The sequence below is a fragment of the Acanthochromis polyacanthus genome, chromosome 12 (genome assembly GCF_021347895.1).
Source record: "Acanthochromis polyacanthus isolate Apoly-LR-REF ecotype Palm Island chromosome 12, KAUST_Apoly_ChrSc, whole genome shotgun sequence".
Taxonomy (NCBI): Eukaryota; Metazoa; Chordata; class Actinopteri; family Pomacentridae; genus Acanthochromis; species Acanthochromis polyacanthus.
The window spans coordinates 1,295,506-1,313,810 of record NC_067124.1 but is presented as its reverse complement, the minus strand read 5'-3'; the positions used below and the strand labels follow the sequence as shown (position 1 = coordinate 1,313,810).

The 18,305-nt window shown below is 41.1% G+C and overlaps 1 protein-coding gene across 3 annotated transcripts in view; it reads right to left on the bottom strand.

Moving 5' to 3' along the window:
- Positions 1 to 18,305, bottom strand: part of usp45 (ubiquitin specific peptidase 45) — a 36,076-nt gene that overhangs the window by 16,353 nt on the left and 1,418 nt on the right. For 2 of the 3 annotated variants that reach the window (XM_022204869.2, XM_022204877.2), the window contains 7 exons: positions 17,173 to 17,283; positions 16,630 to 16,799; positions 15,901 to 16,001; positions 15,333 to 15,433; positions 6,368 to 6,519; positions 5,061 to 5,156; positions 2,618 to 2,748 (listed from right to left, as the gene is read on the bottom strand). In XM_022204869.2, coding sequence (XP_022060561.1) covers positions 2,618 to 2,748; positions 5,061 to 5,156; positions 6,368 to 6,519; positions 15,333 to 15,433; positions 15,901 to 16,001; positions 16,630 to 16,799; positions 17,173 to 17,275 — 854 coding nt within the window. In that variant the 5' untranslated portion in view covers positions 17,276 to 17,283. The remainder of the gene's footprint in view (positions 1 to 2,617; positions 2,749 to 5,060; positions 5,157 to 6,367; positions 6,520 to 15,332; positions 15,434 to 15,900; positions 16,002 to 16,629; positions 16,800 to 17,172; positions 17,284 to 18,305) is intronic. The other variant, XM_022204885.2, reaches the window with a different exon arrangement.

Sequence of the window (18,305 nt, the reverse complement as noted above, 5' to 3'; positions counted from 1 at the left end):
CAATGGGGGAAACAATGCCCCAGTAAACAGGAGCAGTTCTTGACCTCGTCCCTTCATGTCAAATCTTTGGATCTAACTGAATGTAGACGAGGTACTGTGTGGAGGAGTCTAATAAAGAAGCATGCGAGAGCTCAGGCCATTTCAGCACAGAATACTGGAATCATGTACATCTTGTGGATGTCAGAGAGAATCGGCATATAAGGGAATAAAAGCACCCGGATTTTATAAGGCAATCACAACCTTGAAGAATAAAGTGTGGTCTCATTAAAAAAAAAATCTACAGCCATCTTTTGATGAACCAGAATATTCTAACATTGCTCAAACAAGCACAACTGCACAGAATCACAAGTGAGACTTAGAAACAGTTGTGTGCTGTTTTCTACTTAAGCACTGCGCTTCAACGTCTTGGCTTCATAGACCAGCAGAGAAAGAACAAGCAGACAAACTCTTTAATACAGTCTAGGAGGAGAGGAATTTCATGTGACAGCTAAAAATATCAATCTTCTATAGAGTACAGCTAATTTTGGTTATCAATTAATTTGACATATTTTCTTTGGAATATCTGCTTTAAAGCTTGGCTCATAAATGGGCAGATAATGACCTAAAAAGGCCATCAAAAGCTTTCACAGTTCAAGGTGACATCTCTGAGATTGCTTGTTTATTCAGACAAACAGTCTCAATGCCAAAGAAGATCAATTTACAGACGTCACCCTCCTCCGCCCAAAAACACAGAAAAACTCAAAACAAGAAACTATGAGGTTTTTTCCAAAAACTGTTAGAGAACCAAGTATTTTTCTCAGTATTTTCACAGTCTTCACCTGATGCATATTTTTTGGTGTGAAACAAGTTCACTGAATTTGACATTTGCTCAGTGTTTTTGTTCTTCGCGTTCAGCTCTCAGGTCACACTACTTGGAATCAGGAGCTCCATTCAAGAAATTAACAAGAAACAAAGAACAAATCCAACCCTGCAGAGTTTCTGGAAAAAAATGGCAAGATCTGCATCGTGTTATATTCACCTGACAAGCTGCAGTTCCTGTAAAGATGTATGGATGAAAGCAAAGAAAGTAAGAACAAATAACTGGCACTGAGTTCTGTTTTATTAAGATTATTATAATAAGCTTATTTAATTAACTAGTCAGCTGTCAGATTTCTAGCTAACTGATACGACTGTAAGGATGTAACTATGCTTATAAAAAGAGAGGCAAAATCTTTATAGAGAAAACGCTTATTTCTTCATTTTTTGCTCTTCTGAGGCACTGAAAACAATGTGCAAATGGAGCAAATCTAGATTTCTGCAAACAGAGAATGGATGCACTAAACACAGACTTTATGGCCTTGATTAGTTCACATGTGAAAAGCAGAGTATGGACAATGGGTGCTGAGGCTGAAACTCACATTTCTCTATTTAAATGCATGCTAGTGGAATAGATTGGCCCACCTTGTATTTAGTCATGTATGAGTGCATGAAGGTGTGTGTGATGCTTGCTGTCTGAACGCACAATTGCCTGCATGTGTGTTGCAGGCTGAGGTGGCAGCGCACACACACACACACACACACACACACACACACACACACACACACACACACACACACACACACACACACACACACACACACACACACACACACACACACACACACACACACACACACACACACACACACACACAGCAGCCAGTCTGATGAAAGCTAGGTACCAGAATAACTGTCAAAGCCGCACCAGAGACGTACCCAGTCATCCGACATCAAATGCCCTGGTCACCCACCTGCACGGCTAAACAGTGCAGAACCCCCACCCACTCCCCACACACACAAACAGAGTGGACCCAACCAGCAGTGTACCATGCTCAGCAAGAAGTCAGCCAACCAAATATTCACACTGTTCATGAAAGGGAACGCAACAACAGAACAGGCTGTGTGTCCGCCTGTCACACAGTCTGTTGGGCCACGCTCTGGATCAAATACGACACAGGTGGCACAGCGGTGTGGCAAGCAGCACAAGAGCCGCAAATGGATAGGTGCTGCTGGACATTTGGTAAGGTACAGTGGCTTTAGTGTGCTTTGTGTATGTTGAGGGTGGAGTGGGTGAAAGGCACTCGGCTGGGACCAGGTGCTACTTGGCTGGTTTAAAGTGTTCACCGCTGCAGTAAAAGGATGCAAGCAGGTGAAAGCTGCGACTCCTGTGCTGTAAACTGCAGTGGTGGTGATGGAGAACTGCAATGCTAACTGTTACGGCACAGTCTTATGACTTCTCTGATCAAATATGTACGGGTATCTGAAGCTGTTGTATCATCATTCCACAAACTGAATTTAAAAAGAAATATATAATCGCTGCTCTAACTTACTGAAGTTTTATCAAATAACCAATCCACAGCATCCACAGACTCGTAACATCACCAACACAAAAGATAAAGTTTTAAAGCAAATGAAAACAGTTCCAGTCCCACTAACAACGGACATTATTTTACTATACAGTTCATGTTTTCTTGAGCTACTTTTATAGACAGCAAAACTCTGAATTAGCAGCCCTGGCTAGCTGCCATGCATGAGGGCACAAAAGGAGAGGCTGTAGTATGAAAAGAAGTGGTAGTTAATATGAAGGGTTACATCTTACTTCTGGCAAAGCTGGTTGAAGAGGATTTTGGGGTTGATGGGACCTTTTCCTGACTCTTTCATGCTCTGGAGGAACAGAAACATTGCAGCAGTCAGCGGCTCTGGACTGGGCAGCGCTACTGTCAGCTGGCTCTGGAATACGAAGAGACAAAATGAAAACAAACTTTGAGTTATGGCAGAAATCCTGGAGGGAACACAACAGCAAAGCAGTATTTACGCTTACTTTCTATGTTACACATTCAATTTTAGACATTTCTCTTAAACATTAGATTTTTACATGACCTTTTTCGAACAATTATAGATTTTTTCCATTTATGTGGTCATATATATATATATATATATATATATATATACACATGTGGACAAAATTGTTGGTACCCCTCAGTTAAAGAAGGAAAAACCCACAATTCTCACTGAAATCACTTGAAACTCACAAAAGTAACAATAAATAAAAATGTATTGAAAATCAAATAATCAAAATCAGCCATCACTTTGGAATTGTTGATTAACATAATTATTTAAAAAAACAAACTAATGAAATAGGGCTGGACAAAAATGATGGTACCCATAACTTAATATTTTGTTGCACAACCTTTTGAGGCAATCACTGCAATTAAACGATTTCTGTATTTGTCAATGAGCGTTCTGTAGCTGTCAACAGGTATTTTGGCCCACTCCTCATGAGCAAACAGCTCCAGTTGTCTCAGGTTTGATGGGTATCTTCTCCAAATGGCATGTTTCAGCTCCTTCCACATATGTTCAATGGGATTCAGATCTGGGCTCATAGAAGGCCACTTTAGAATAGTCCAACGCTTTTCTCTCAGCCATTCTTGGGTGTTTTTGGCTGTGTGTTTTGGATCGTTGTCCTGTTGGAAGACCCATGACCTGCGACTGAGACCAAGCTTTCTGACACGAGGCAGCACATTTCTCTCCAGAATGCCTTGATAGTCTTCAGATTTCATCTTACCTTGCACACTTTCAAGACACCCTGTGCCAGATGCAGCAAAGCAGCCCCAAAACATTACTGAGCCTCCTCCATGTTTCACCGTAGGGACAGTGTTCTTTTCTTCGTATGCTTGGTTTTTGAGTCTATGAACATAGAGTTGATGTGCCTTACCAAAAAGCTCCAGTTTGGTCTCATCTGTCCAAAGGACATTCTCCCAGAAGCTTTGTGGCTTGTCAACATGCATTTTTGCAAATTCCAGTCTGGCTTTTTTATGAGTTTTTTTCAGCAGTGGTGTCCTCCTTGGTCGTCTCCCATGAAGTCCACTTTGGCTCAAACAACGACGAATGGTGCGATCTGACACTGATGTACCTTGGCCTTGGAGTTCACCTTTAATTTCTTTGGAGGTTGCTCTGGGCTCTTTGGATACAATTCCAACGATCCGTCTCTTCAATTTGTCATCAATTTTCCTCTTGCGGCCACGTCCAGGGAGGTTGGCTACTGTCCCGTGGGTCTTGAACTTCTGAATAATATGAGCCACTGTTGTCACAGGAACTTCAAGCTGTTTAGAGATGGTCTTATAGCCTTTACCTTTAAGATGTTTGTCTATAATTTTTTTTCGGATGTCCTGGGACAATTCTCTCCTTCGCTTTCTGTTGTCCATGTTCAGTGTGGTACACACCTTTTCACCAAACAGCAGGGTGACTACTTGTCTCCCTTTAAATAGGCAGACAGACTGATTATGAGTTTGGAAACACCTGTGATGTCAATTAAATGACACACCTGAGTTAATCATGTCACTCTGGTCAAATAGTTTTCAATCTTTTATAGAGGTACCATCATTTTTGTCCAGGCCTGTTTCATTAGTTTGTTTTTTAAAATAATTATGTTAATCAACAATTCAAAAGTAATGGCTGTTTTTGATTATTTAATTTTCAATAAATTTTTATTTATTGTTACTTTTGTGAGTTTCAAGTGATTTCAGTGAGAATTGTGGGTTTTTCCTTCTTTAACTGAGGGGTACCAACAATTTTGTCCACGTGTGTATATATATATATATATATATATTCATACAACAGTTATGAATGATAATTGCAAAATTAGTGATGTAGAACAATGGATTTTTCCAGATATCTGAGATGTTGACACTTTCCAACTCTTTGGTCAGTTGCTGATAATGATTTCTGCAAATATTTTCACAGCTCAGTGCAGAGAGCATCAGGTCTGTCCTGCAGATTCACAGGACAAAACAGTAAAACTACTTTAAGTTGCATGTATAACATCCCAGGTATGTTTACAACATTTTCAAACAAAACTAAACTTTTAATCTGACATAATATCAGTGTTAATTCTGGGATGATTCTGAGTATTTTAAAGTTATTATTAGCCAATGACAAAAAAATCATTGCACATCTCTCTTTAAATACGGGGCAATTTGCATTTGTTTATCAAATGCTGAAAGACTTCGTAAAGGAGCAGAACAAACTACAGCAGACTGTACCAGATTGGTCTCAACAGGGGGGCAGATCCTTAGTTTGTACCCTTTCTCCTTCACTTCCTGGATGAGGTCAATCAGCATGTGTGTCTGGGACAGGTTCTGTAGGGACAACAGAACTATTCAGCAAAGCCCAACAAGGAAACATAACAAAGTGAACGAGAAATCATAACAAACACAGCCATGAAAATGTATCTGCACTTAGCTTGTGGCAATACAATGTGGTCAATTAAAATACCCTCGTGAAATGTTATCTCCATTTTAGTAGGTTTTAGGGAACTTGTGGTGAGTTCATTATGTTGACAGAGGATTTCTAAATCATCCATGATCTGTGAGTTTCAAATGTAGAGGAGATCCTCGGCAAAGACACAGCCTGAAGCAGTCATTGTCCCTTCATGTTAGAGAAGCATCTTTTTCTTCCCTTTCAAGAGATATTTGTTTTGTCACATCCTGGCAATACAGACTGTTGCTATGGAAAACCCACAATGAGGCAGGCATTGTGAACACAGACACAGCTCATCCTCTGACAATTATGTGTTTTCACCAGAAAGATTGCAATTTTCAAGGAGACAATACAAACAGACAGGGAGAGGGAGGGAAAAGCATGTAAAGCGCGCTCACTCGAATTTCAATCAACGAGGAAGACCCCGAGGGTGATTAACAAAATGGCGGAAAAAAACAGCTTCATTGTTGAAGAGGCATGTCAGTTTGCAGTCACCATGACATGACCAGAGAACTACTGAGGACACTCTATAGCTGTGTTGTGTTGTGAACGTGCTCTGCACCAACTGAGTACCACTCGTGTACGGGCAGGTGAATGTGTCCAAGCCAGCACTGCATTTACTGCTGCACTGAAAAAACTACACAAAATGACCTGCGTATTCTCACAGCCATTGTAAGACCCTAATCTGGTTTAATACAGAGCAGACTCGTAAGTAGAAGCACTTGAACAGGACTGAAAGGGCGTACGTATTTGTACTGTTATCTTAGAATAGAAATCATTGTAATTCATTAGGCTAACAGTGCCGCTGGAGATAACGCAGTAAATGCAAACAGGTCGCTTACATTAAGAGATCCACTTAAAACTTTGTGCTTCAGCTTTAGAATGACATATTCATACTAATCACAAATACCTTATTCTACCCCTTCAAAACACCCTGAACAATGCAATCACAACATTTGATAATGTACAATATAACACTTTCTAAAATTGAGGTTTCTAATCTAACATTGAACAACCACGGGTAAGAACTGGATTGAAACAAAGGGCATTAACAATTAATGATAATAACGTTAGAATCAGCAGTACCAACCTGCATAACAGCATTGAAGAAGCAGGTGTTACCAAGGTTATTGATTCCCTTAACAGGAACCAAAGTGCTGTTGATCCCTGAACTTTTGCCTCTGGGCGGGTCAGCATAGTCTGATGGTTCCTCTCGCAGTTTGATGATCTTGGGTGATGCTGCTGGAAGACAGCAAAAACAGAAACATAATACATTTAAAGAGATACACCGCAAGAATGGAAGTTTTAGTTACATGATAAACTGCTTGGATGGTCTTTGAAACTGACAAAAGATCCAATTTCTCAACCCTGACTTGACTTCTACTTTGAGGTTATTTTTAAGTCAAGCTTGAAGCTGCAGCTAAGGTGGCGCTTGGTCTGAGACTGGGAGCGCCAGTCGGCCTTGCAACTGCTAAAAAATCTGCTTGTCTTTAATTGGGATTGTGACAGAATACTGGAAAAAAGGGCTTAGCCTTGAAACAAGACTGGGGCTGGGAGCAGGGTGCTGTGACGGCAGCTGGAAGGAGAGTTGGGTCATTTGGGAAAGCAGATGACAGCTGTAGAAGTTTCCGCTGGTTAGTGAGGGAGGTGGGGGCTGGGGTTGGAGAGATGGCTCTCCAAAGCCAGCTGTTACTCCTGATCACCAAAACTAACCTTCAGCACAAACTAAGACACAGATGGTCAGAATCTAGCAGCAGCATAGAGACTGCTGGGGACAGACTGGGTACTGTAGCTGTGTGAGCTGACGGCGTTTCAGCAGATAACAATGAAACTAACACCATGACAGCTGAACAATAATATGCTACTGCCGTGTGGTAGGAGCCACTGGTGAGCTAACTCACAAGGATGACATTAGATGAATAACTGTTCCACTAGATGGATCAGTAACTATACAAATAAACATCTAAATTTAAAAAAACATGCCAATAGCTATTTTGTGTAAAGTTTTGTTGCCATCTGGAAACAAATGTAAAAAACAGCATACCCCTACATTCAGGCAAGTTACATTAGAGGGTGCAAAATGACTCAAGATGATGATATAAAACTCAGCATCATGCAGGGCTCCACAGTGACTGAGAAGCTCAGTACTGGTGCATGATCTCTCTGAACTCTGGTACAGCAGACAGTACCTTACTAACATCTACAGAGATGTCACATGTATAGAAAGAAGTCCACACTTTACATTTACAACATGCCACTAAAAATCAACAGGATATCTGCATGTAGACATGACTTGCATAAACAATAAACGAATAACAACTCCCAAAAATGACCACTTCTAAATATCCTGGGTGCTTATGTCAGCATCAGAGTACAGAGAGGGAAGAGTGAACATTTCTGCTTCTGCACAGAGCAAACATGGAATGACTATGCTATACCATCCACTAAATACCGAGTAATACGCACTAAATACCGAGTAATACGCACTAAATACCGAGTAATACGCACTAAATACCGAGTAACACGCACTAAATACCGAGTAACACGCACTAAATACCGAGTAATACGCACTAAATACCGAGTAACACGCACTAAATACCGAGTAACACGCACTAAATACCGAGTAACACGCACTAAATACAGAGGAACACGCACTAAATACCGAGTAACACGCACTAAATACAGAGGAACACGCACTAAATACCGAGTAACACGCACTAAATACCGAGTAACACGCACTAAATACCGAGTAACACGCACTAAATACCGAGTAATACGCACTAAATACCGAGTAATACGCACTAAATACCGAGTAACACGCACTAAATACCGAGTAACACGCACTAAATACCGAGTAACACGCACTAAATACCGAGTAACACGCACTAAATACCGAGTAACACGCACTAAATACAGAGTAATACGCACTAAATACAGAGTAATACGCACTAAATACCGAGTAATACGCACTAAATACCGAGTAATACGCACTAAATACAGAGTAACACGCACTAAATACCGAGTAACACGCACTAAATACCGAGTAATACGCACTAAATACAGAGTAATACGCACTAAATACAGAGTAATACGCACTAAATACCGAGTAATACGCACTAAATACCGAGTAATACGCACTAAATACCGAGTAACACGCACTAAATACCGAGTAACACGCACTAAATACCGAGTAACACGCACTAAATACCGAGTAACACGCACTAAATACCGAGTAACACGCACTAAATACAGAGTAATACGCACTAAATACAGAGTAATACGCACTAAATACCGAGTAACACGCACTAAATACAGAGTAATACGCACTAAATACAGAGTAACACGCACTAAATACCGAGTAACACGCACTAAATACCGAGTAATACGCACTAAATACAGAGTAATACGCACTAAATACAGAGTAATACGCACTAAATACCGAGTAATACGCACTAAATACCGAGTAATACGCACTAAATACCGAGTAATACGCACTAAATACCGAGTAATACGCACTAAATACAGAGTAATACACATGCAGATGGCTGAAAAATAAAGCATACATTCCTACTGTTTCAGCGATAGTACCTGAATGGTGGGAATGAATTGTATTTTGATAAGGGATTTATTTAATCTAATCAAGGTGTGATCTTATTCAAAGCAATAGTGTAGCCTGTAATATTTTATTTTCTGGTACATATTTAATCTTGCTTGTGCCTATAAAACACATAATTAGGTATGTCGTAAAGACTGTAGATCTAGTTTCTGTCTTTGATGATTAAAGTCAAAATAAACCTGCAACGACATTTAGAGATAGGCGATCTGTTACTAGAGGAATTTTAGAATATTTCTCTATTTTTTTGGCAGTACTGTAGAAGCGAACAAGAACATTTTCTACTGCTATGATCAAGTCTGCATTCAATATGTCAGACTGTGGTCAAAAACATCCAAACACTGGATAGTAAGACAGGACACTGGATGTATGACATTATGCTTTGAATGCCGTCCAAAGTTTACTGAGGGAGCTGAGTTCTTTTCTGCTAGTCAGTCTGTTTTGGCTGTTGGAGGATTCTTGTGTACATCAACACAGAAAGGCTGCACAACGTTCACTACACTGTCGCAACTACAACACCATACATGATGAAAAAACCCAAATAGTTCATTGGTGTACTATTAGAACTTTGAAGCAAAAGAATAATTGTTTTTTTTAATATTTACATTAGATAAAAAATATTTTGCCATTAGAATTCATTCATTGTCATTAGAATGACTAGTAAAAATATAGAATTGTATTTAAAAGCTCACTGAAAGCTGTTCTTGGATAGAAACTCAAACTTGAGGTTCTTCTGTTAAAAGATATAATGAGAAATTTCAAGATAAAACAGCAAATCCTTGCAGGGACAAAGAACAGAACCCTAAGGCCTAGAAGCTGTAGAGAAATCAAATAAATGTCTGGAAGTACAAAAAGTGTTTGGTTCATGAACACTTTACAAATATAAGCCAGTCAAGAGAGCAGGCTGGCTGAGGGGTCACTAGCCTGAACCCACCTATGCCCACACAATGGAAATTCAACTGAACCAGAAACCTTCACAAGAACCTGCACCTTTACTCTCACCGTTCTTCGTCTAAACACACAAATGGCCTTGCCTCTGCACACATTCAATTTATAGAACCACTACTTGTGCACATCAAATTTATTGAAAAAAGCTATTCAACCTACAGCAGCGGTTAAGTCCGCTGCTGGCCGCTACCCAGCGAGCTTTTCCTCCTCAAGGCCAAGGACACTAATGTTAGAGTCCTGGTCACAGGCGCTGGAATGTGAACCTTGGACATCTCACACGTGGCCTGACAATTTGCATTTTATATTCTATCAAAACCACTAAAAAGAAGACTAAGGAAAAGGGCAAATTTTCTTTTAAACAGATTTGAGGAGAAAACCCACAACTACTTGAACATGCAGACACCTCACACACACAGAATATTATCTGTCTTTCTCATGTTCTCTTGGTTCTATCAGCAGTGCGGCTGTATATTTTCATTTTTTTATGTCCTGTAGTTTTGGGATCAAGAAGGTAGGGGTGAGGTTCAGCTTGCCGGGACAACATGCTGCTGATGCGCTCCACCCAGTGGTGCTAAATGCATCTGGCCCTCTGTGCTGGCAACATCTGGAGGCCTATTTTCATCGTCAATATGCAGCCATAAGGGAGCTCCCATATGTCAACACACACAATGCATGGAAAACAAGTGGAGATGAGGAAGGACTTCAGCCTGATCAGAAAAAACAGACACTGTGTTTTTGATTTGGTGTGAAAATATATGTTCATCCAAGTGTGGACAACTAAGAGAAAGTACATAAAGTGTGTAAATGAGTGTGTCAGCTTGTTGAGACTCAAAATCAACAGACTTGATGCAACTTGAGTGTAAGCGCTGTGACTGGCACTGAGGCTGAGAGAGAGCAGAGGAATGAAGAAACTAAGTGGGCGGAATGGGGATGCCGATGGACACACACTGCATCTGGGACCGCCACCCAAGGTAAACAATGTTCAGGGAGCCATCTGGTTGAAACTGGAGGGAGGGGGGCAGAAGAGGGCAGTGTGGGGGGGCAGTGGGTGGAGGGAAGGTTTGCAACGAGCACAAGCATATGGAAAGGCAGATTTTTCCTCTCCCTGCAGCAGTCAGCGAAGGCAAATGTCAGCATGCGCTGCGTCCACGCTTGACTGTGCTGCACTCGGCACCACCACCTGGCCCTCCTTGCTCAGCCACCGAGTGTGGGCAGCAGTGACACTGTGGAGCCTCTCCCCAGGGCAGAGGAAAGCATCACGGTGCTCAAGCCCATCCACATGCACGCATGTACACCAACACCTCCTGCACTCCCTGCTCATTTTCACACAAGAGATATACAAAGAAGCATGGGACTTGTTTCCTTTCACAGGACATAGTACGAGCACACTTTTGAAAGAGAAAATATCTAAACTTTCCTGAAGTCTCTCAAAAAATAGACTGTTCAGTCAAGTGTGCATTGTTTTGACATTTTGTCAAGCGACAGCAAGGCCAACACCAGATATACAATCAATATACTCAAGACACAAACAGGATGTGATTTCAAAGCGACTCTTTACAGCCTTCGTAATGTGCTTCACAGATGAGCTGAGACTGTCAAATCGTGGCCAGTGGGCTTCATCCATGCATCTATGTTCACTTACAGCGCAGCAGCGTGGAGGGCCGTGGCCAGCTCACTTCATGCAGAGCAGGCAGTCAAGAGGAAGGCCAAGCAACACCAAATGTCTTATTAATTCGCTAATTTGTTGTGACTGCAGGGCATGAAAAGCCTGTTTCCTTGCCATCTGAGGCCAAGAGAGCCCAGCGCCATGTTATGCACAAACACACACACACACACACACAGATTTTGCTACCCACTATCTGGCCTACTTTCATGTGCGGTGGTGGGAATAAAGACAGAATCACTCTTGATTACCTCCATGAAAGCACCACCAGGGGACAAGCAGCTTCCTGGCTACTGACTCAGCAAAGCTAAAGTGACAGTAAACTAAAGACTATGGTTTCCAAAACCATCAACCAGCAGCAGAAAACCAGTTAAATAAAGGTGCAGTATTCTACAAAACCACATCTTCAAGTTCAGCCTTTGGCCAGGGTCTCTCAGGGGAGGAGAAGACATCAGAAGGATCATTCTCAGGAAACTGAGCCCAGAACCGAAGTGAACTAAATGTGCGCCTTCAGAGAGAACGTAATGATTCCCCATAGAAAAGCATGTGGAAACCTTCCCACATCTCCCACAGTGACAGCACTCTATTCGGCGCTACAAAAACATAAATTTTGATGATTTACTTAAAATCTAAATATGTCAAGGAGAATTTTTTCAAAAACCAGAAAGCATTTCCTTGTTCCTTTACTGCGACACGTAGCCCTACTGACAGCACTAAGAAGTTTAAAATGAGCGAAACAAATACTGACACTACTATGAACTGAAAGCTGTTACTATGGAGTGTTGTTCCATAATTGTAGCTGAAAAACTAAACACAACAGGGGAAATGACAAATTACTGTATTTAAGCCCTTTTGATGCATTCCAGCTGATGTAACTGTAACGTGCTGAGTCTGAGCACACACATCACTGTTCATGTTTGCTTGTGTAAAAACACAGACAGGGAGCAAGAACATGTTTTTTAAAATAGTCATTATTATTTAGAAAACAATAGGTGTGTTCTATGCTGTGTGTGGCCACATAGCGATCTCTTTTGAAGTGTTGGTTGTGTGAAACAGTATTTTTCTCAGCCATACAACCCTCTCACCAGAACCCAATCCTGCTTAATATGAGGGGTAAAAAACAATCAGATTTTAAATACAAGACCTTTAGTAGAAAATGCTATAAAATATTTTAATATAGAAATTTAGAGCTACTGCTAAAGAGCTTAAAATACCCAGATAGAAATGTGGTTTTGACAAACCACACACATTTAGCTTCACTGATTTATTTGCTTTTTTCTTTCTTCCTCAGATTCACTGAACAGATGACAAAGACTACATGGTCACACAAACAGCCTTTGTTATTGATCTACTAGAAAGCAACTAAGTGTAAAGGGAATGAAAACACTGGTAAGCAATTTAATAATATAACTACAGAACAAAGCTAGAAACTATTGTTTGATTATGTTGCCTGTGTTTCTAAATGCTGCAAAAGAGAACACAAGAACAAACACACAGTATAGTAACATACATATGACGGCAACACAATTACACAGAGAAACTGATTGACAACAATCACTATTATAAAACAAGAAAGAATTAACAGATTCCAATGAGAAACAAGCTCTGACGTCTATTCAAAACCAACATTTTAATTTGCTTCACAAAGACTCCCCAGCTGTGTTACGAGCTGGAGTCTAGCTCCCTGAGGTCAATTTGCTTTTTACTGGGACTTTGGCACTTGAGCTGAAGGCCTTGATGGTGAGAGAGCACAGTTAATCGACTTTCTTTCTTCCCTGAGCTGTTGTTGTACAAAATTATTATAGATTCTGAAAAAAATCCTTGCCGGGGCTCTTTTGTGCTCGAGGTCTATAGGAAAACAGAGTACAACAGCAGCTTCTTGAGAAAATCTGGCCTTCACACTGGAATGCAATTTCACAAGCTTCTCAACGCCTATTTTGCTGCAACAATGGCTGCCCGTTTCTATACCCATTTGGCCGACCGGTGTGGAACAATTGAGTGTTAGGAAAGGTGACAGGTAATTTAAAGAGGCAAAGCTGTAGGAGGGCTGTAGGTTGCAACTGTCCAGCCTGGAAAATAAAGTCCCACCAACAGTGGACCCTTACCTGGCAGCATGCACTCATCGTATACAAACATATCCAACAAAACACACACAAACTGCTCCAGTATAGTCTTTGCTTAATTGGGTCAATAAACTGTTATGCATAAGCTGATCTACAAGTGCTGCATGTTGTGTTTAAGAAGCAGAATTACTGGCAGAACAGAGAATGTAAGGAACAGTAATGGTAACATTTGTAAACCAACTGTATGTCTAATTTCTGTATACTTCTGTTCATTTGTTGACCCTATTTGTATGTATTTGTACCGTAAGTCTGCATGCCTGAGTGTAAGTGAGTAACACAAACTATATGAGGACTTTCAAAACACCTTTTACTTTGTGAAATCAGAAATTCCTCAGGTATGTAATGTACTTGAAAAATGAAAGTTATTCAGATTTACTATGCCAGGAAGAGCTTGTCCTCTGTGCTGCAAAGCATACACTGTACAATAAGGATCCAGCTAACTGTATCAGCCTGAGCCTTAAAACCTTCAGTAAGCGCATAGTACAGACTGGAAGGAAGTGGTGCATTTGCTTGACTTGAAAGTTATTTTCAACATTCTGTGTTATGTGTATCTGTGAGCGTCTGCGTGTCCACTGAGAGTTAGTGCGCTCCAGCTGTTCAGATCCAGTCACTCTGACTTGTTGAGGACCGTGGCTCCCACTAGTGCAGCACACAGGCCCAGAGGTGGTGAGACATACAGCAGCTCCACAGAGGATGCATGGGACAGAAACAGATAGCAATGGAAAGACAAAGAATGACGGAGCAGAGGCTGAACCCCACGCAGCTGCTCTTGTTCTTCAGGGAACCCAGCCGGGAAGCATCGCTCAAGCGCTTAATTCCTCTAATATGTGCAGTGATGCGATGTGCAAGGTGGGGGTGAGGGTGGGGGATTGCTGCAGATCCAATTCTACAACTCTGTGGCCATTGCTGAGATGGGGGACCAGCTTGATTCAGCTTTGGCGGCTGGCCTCTGGCCACTGACAACTGGGCACCGGGCAGAGGGCTCTGCTGAGAGGCCAGTGAGACCACAAGTGATGATGCCCACCACCATGATCAGCCACAGTCTGTTAGGAGGCCACTCAGCAGGACAGGCGCAAAGCAGGAGAGGTGCAGGAATTCAGGAACAGAAGGTGTATGTGTGCAAATACGGAGAGAGGAGTGGGGGGTTGATATCTATATGGTTGACTGACTGGGAGAGGAGGGCTCAGGTGGTCCGAATGAGGCCAAAGGACAGAATAGTGCAAGTGGGAAGTCAGGCTGCCCAAACTCGGTATGAATGGAACCAACTGCAACAACTCAGACTCTCTTCATATTCAAACATTATTTTTCCTGGTAAGTAAAATTATTTACAAATCCATTTTATGTTTTTGTCACAGAATGCTCTTTAATTTAGTTTTGTGACCTGCAGAAAGAAGGAAATTTCTCTTGAAGCCCTAAACAGCTTCAGAGAACAAAGTAGTTGCATCCCTCCGAAACAAAGTGGTGTCACCCATCTCACTGTTGGAGTGTCTAATCACTGAGAATAACAGGCCAGATGACCACTGCCAGCAGGGGGAGCAGGTGTACCGCAGTCAACAGCTGGAACGTCAGTAGACCACTGACAAGTTTAAATTGGAACTTTTGTTGTGAGGAAAGTCAATTTATTTGAATACCAGGGAGTGAACTGTCATAAATTGGGTCACTAATTACGATAGAGTCAAGGTGCAATTGTCCTGTTTGCTTTCCTTACCTGATGTTGCCTTGACAGAATGCTTTTGTAAAAAGTCAAGGGTCTGCGCCAAAGCCTTCTTGTTGCAGTGAGTAGAGAGCTCCTCATTACACTCAAAACACCTGTTATAACAAGAGATGGTAGTAAACAGACACAGGAAGGGTTTTAATTCCTGCAGAACTCAACAGAGTTAGCTAATGGTGTTGAAAGGCTCATTGATGGTTAGAAAACTCTTGTGCAGTTATGTTAGCACATGAATAAAGGTGTGAGTTTACATGGAAAACATGGAATTATCTGGATGAGCCCAAACCTTTGAACGGTAGCGTATGTCATTATGGAGTTAAACAGCATTTACTATCAGGCAACTAGAAAATAGCTATTAAGCATAAAGCTAAGAACTATGTCAAATTTATAGACAAACATCTTGAAAATGATGATAACCAAAATGAGAAAGACACATTATTTTCTATGTCAGGTCAAACAAGGGCAGCAGCTTGACAAAATGCAATCACAAGGTGACAGAAAGTACACCACTGCGTCTAGTCTTATATTTTTATGTCTATTCACAATAACTTCCAGTGTTTCTCACCAGGCCTTCCACGTGCTCAAGCTGATGGTGATGCAGTGTGACTCTGGATGAAAAGCCTGGTGGTGTTTGACAGCATGCTGGATCCCTGACTGGTTGCAGCTCTGTAAGACAGTTCATTTAAGAAATTTCAGTTTTAAATATTTGGTACAAAGTATAAAATGCAGTCAGGTCCAGGGAACATGTCTACTTTTAAAGACCGTGGCGCCTCCTCACCTCATAGCCCAAACTTTGCATGCGGTAGAGCTACGTTGCCATCATTTGTAAGCTGTTTGACCGTACAGACTACACCCTAAATATAGACATACAGCCAGGACATTACTGGAAATCTGTCATATTTTCACCCAACAATGAAAATGTTTGAACATGTAGAAACATTGAAAAACACAAGAAGGTATGGCATTTAAATGAAGAAGAAACATTCCCCATTCTGCCACATTTCTGAGGCAGGAATCAAATTTGTTGCATATAATGAAATAACACAAGCCTTTTCAAAATAGTTGTTCTATTTTTGCAATGATTATCTTCTCTCTCTGAACCATAGCTACTTATTTTCCAGTGCATAATTAAAAAACAGCAGGATTAAAATGGCTTGGCTAGATGATGTTGTTACTCTATGAACTGTAGTGTCCCTCTGTGTACTAACAGTGGTATAATCAGAAGGAAATATTCAGTGTATGTTCTGCGTTTACTTACGTTTATTCTGTTGTACATTAGAAAAACAAACCTCACCTGAACGCCACACTTTAGGCACACCAGGATGTCGTGGGATGCAGCTGGCTCTCCGTCGATCATTGTCCTCTCCTTCAGGCACTCGGAGCAAACCGACCACACACTGGAGAGGACCGACTTCTTTACCGAGCTCAGGTCCACTGCTTTACTCACATGCTGGCAAGTCAGTCCTGATTAAAAGACGATGCACACGATCGAAACAACACCTTCCAATCATTTTAAGGGACTATTTATTCACTGAAAGCTAAATGCCACTTTCTACTACGACAAATAATAAAATCCCACAGACTCACAAAAGTGAAAAAATCACAGGAGGATCAGGAATGTTGTGTTTCTAAGCTGGACAGAATTCGTGGATGAATGTGCTTGGTAAATTACTTGAAGAACATTTGTACAAAAGTACCACAGACTATCATCAATAGGTCTTGCTTTCTGAACATAATTACAGATTTCATCCCACCCACTATTCACTGTGCAGTACAGGCCTCAGCCAAAGCTCTCATCTTGAACAATCTGGTGCCTTGTACCGCTGCAGTAACTTACCACTGACTTCATCTGATGACTCCTCATCTCGAGGTTTCCTCGGTTTATTAGTCCGCTTAGTCATATCGGCGGCTTTCAAAGAGAAGGGGTCTTTTAGCCGCATCTGGAGCTCTGAAAGGAGGATGGAGGGCAAACTTTGGTTCTGCACACAATCAAGCTACCCCACGTTATTTCATGACATAAAAAAGGAGTGACATACCAAAGCTTGAACTGTTCTCTGACTTTCATTATTATTTTACTGATTGCATCATGCAGTACTTTTAAAATTAGCTACACTGGTATTGGTACAGTAAGACGTTTTTGCGGCACAAAGGATTTAAAATCTGTCAATCAGTTTAATGAGCCATTTTGCAGCTATATTAGAGGGTGCTCATATTTACACTAGATAACTATGAAAGCAGTGTGGTGCCAAATAAAAAAAAGAATAACCTCAAATTCTATTCATTGATTTCCTGCCTGAGGTCTACGTCACATGATCAGATACCTGTACCATCCCTGTGATGTCACACCTGTACTACTGCCATGTTTACTTTTGCAGATTTTAGGGATGGTGTCCCCACTCTTAGGCTAACACTCAGCAGATGAAAGATCTGGGCCCTGTTTCAGAAAGCAGGCTTAGTGAAAAGTCACAGTATGTTGATTTAGAATTGAAGGAGACTCAAGGTTTTTAGTTTCACAAAGCAAGTTACCTTAACCCTGACTAGGTTACAGGAGCAACATGCTCCATGAAGCTAACCTGCTGGATAACAAGGTATCTTGAATTAACCGTGAGTTTTTCCTCTTTAACTGAAGCCTGGAGGAAGAGAGTGATCCAACCTACTCAGATCTTCTCTCATTCCCTGAGGATTATCTGTTTGAACACTACTATTTCCCTGCACCGTCAGCAGTCTCAGCCTTCCTGTTGTTCATATGAAAAATCATGGACATGCTCTCAATTTGGAACTAATTCTTCTTCTTGTACTTTATGAAACCATGGATGATGCTGAGTGTATTTCAAAGAAAAGGGGGATGCCTAAAATGTTACTCTTGCAGAGAAGTAACAGTCAATATGTATTTTTATCTATATTATTATGTATATTTAATATTCACTGTACACATTTGTGGTGTTCCAAAACCAAAGACCCACAAGTCTC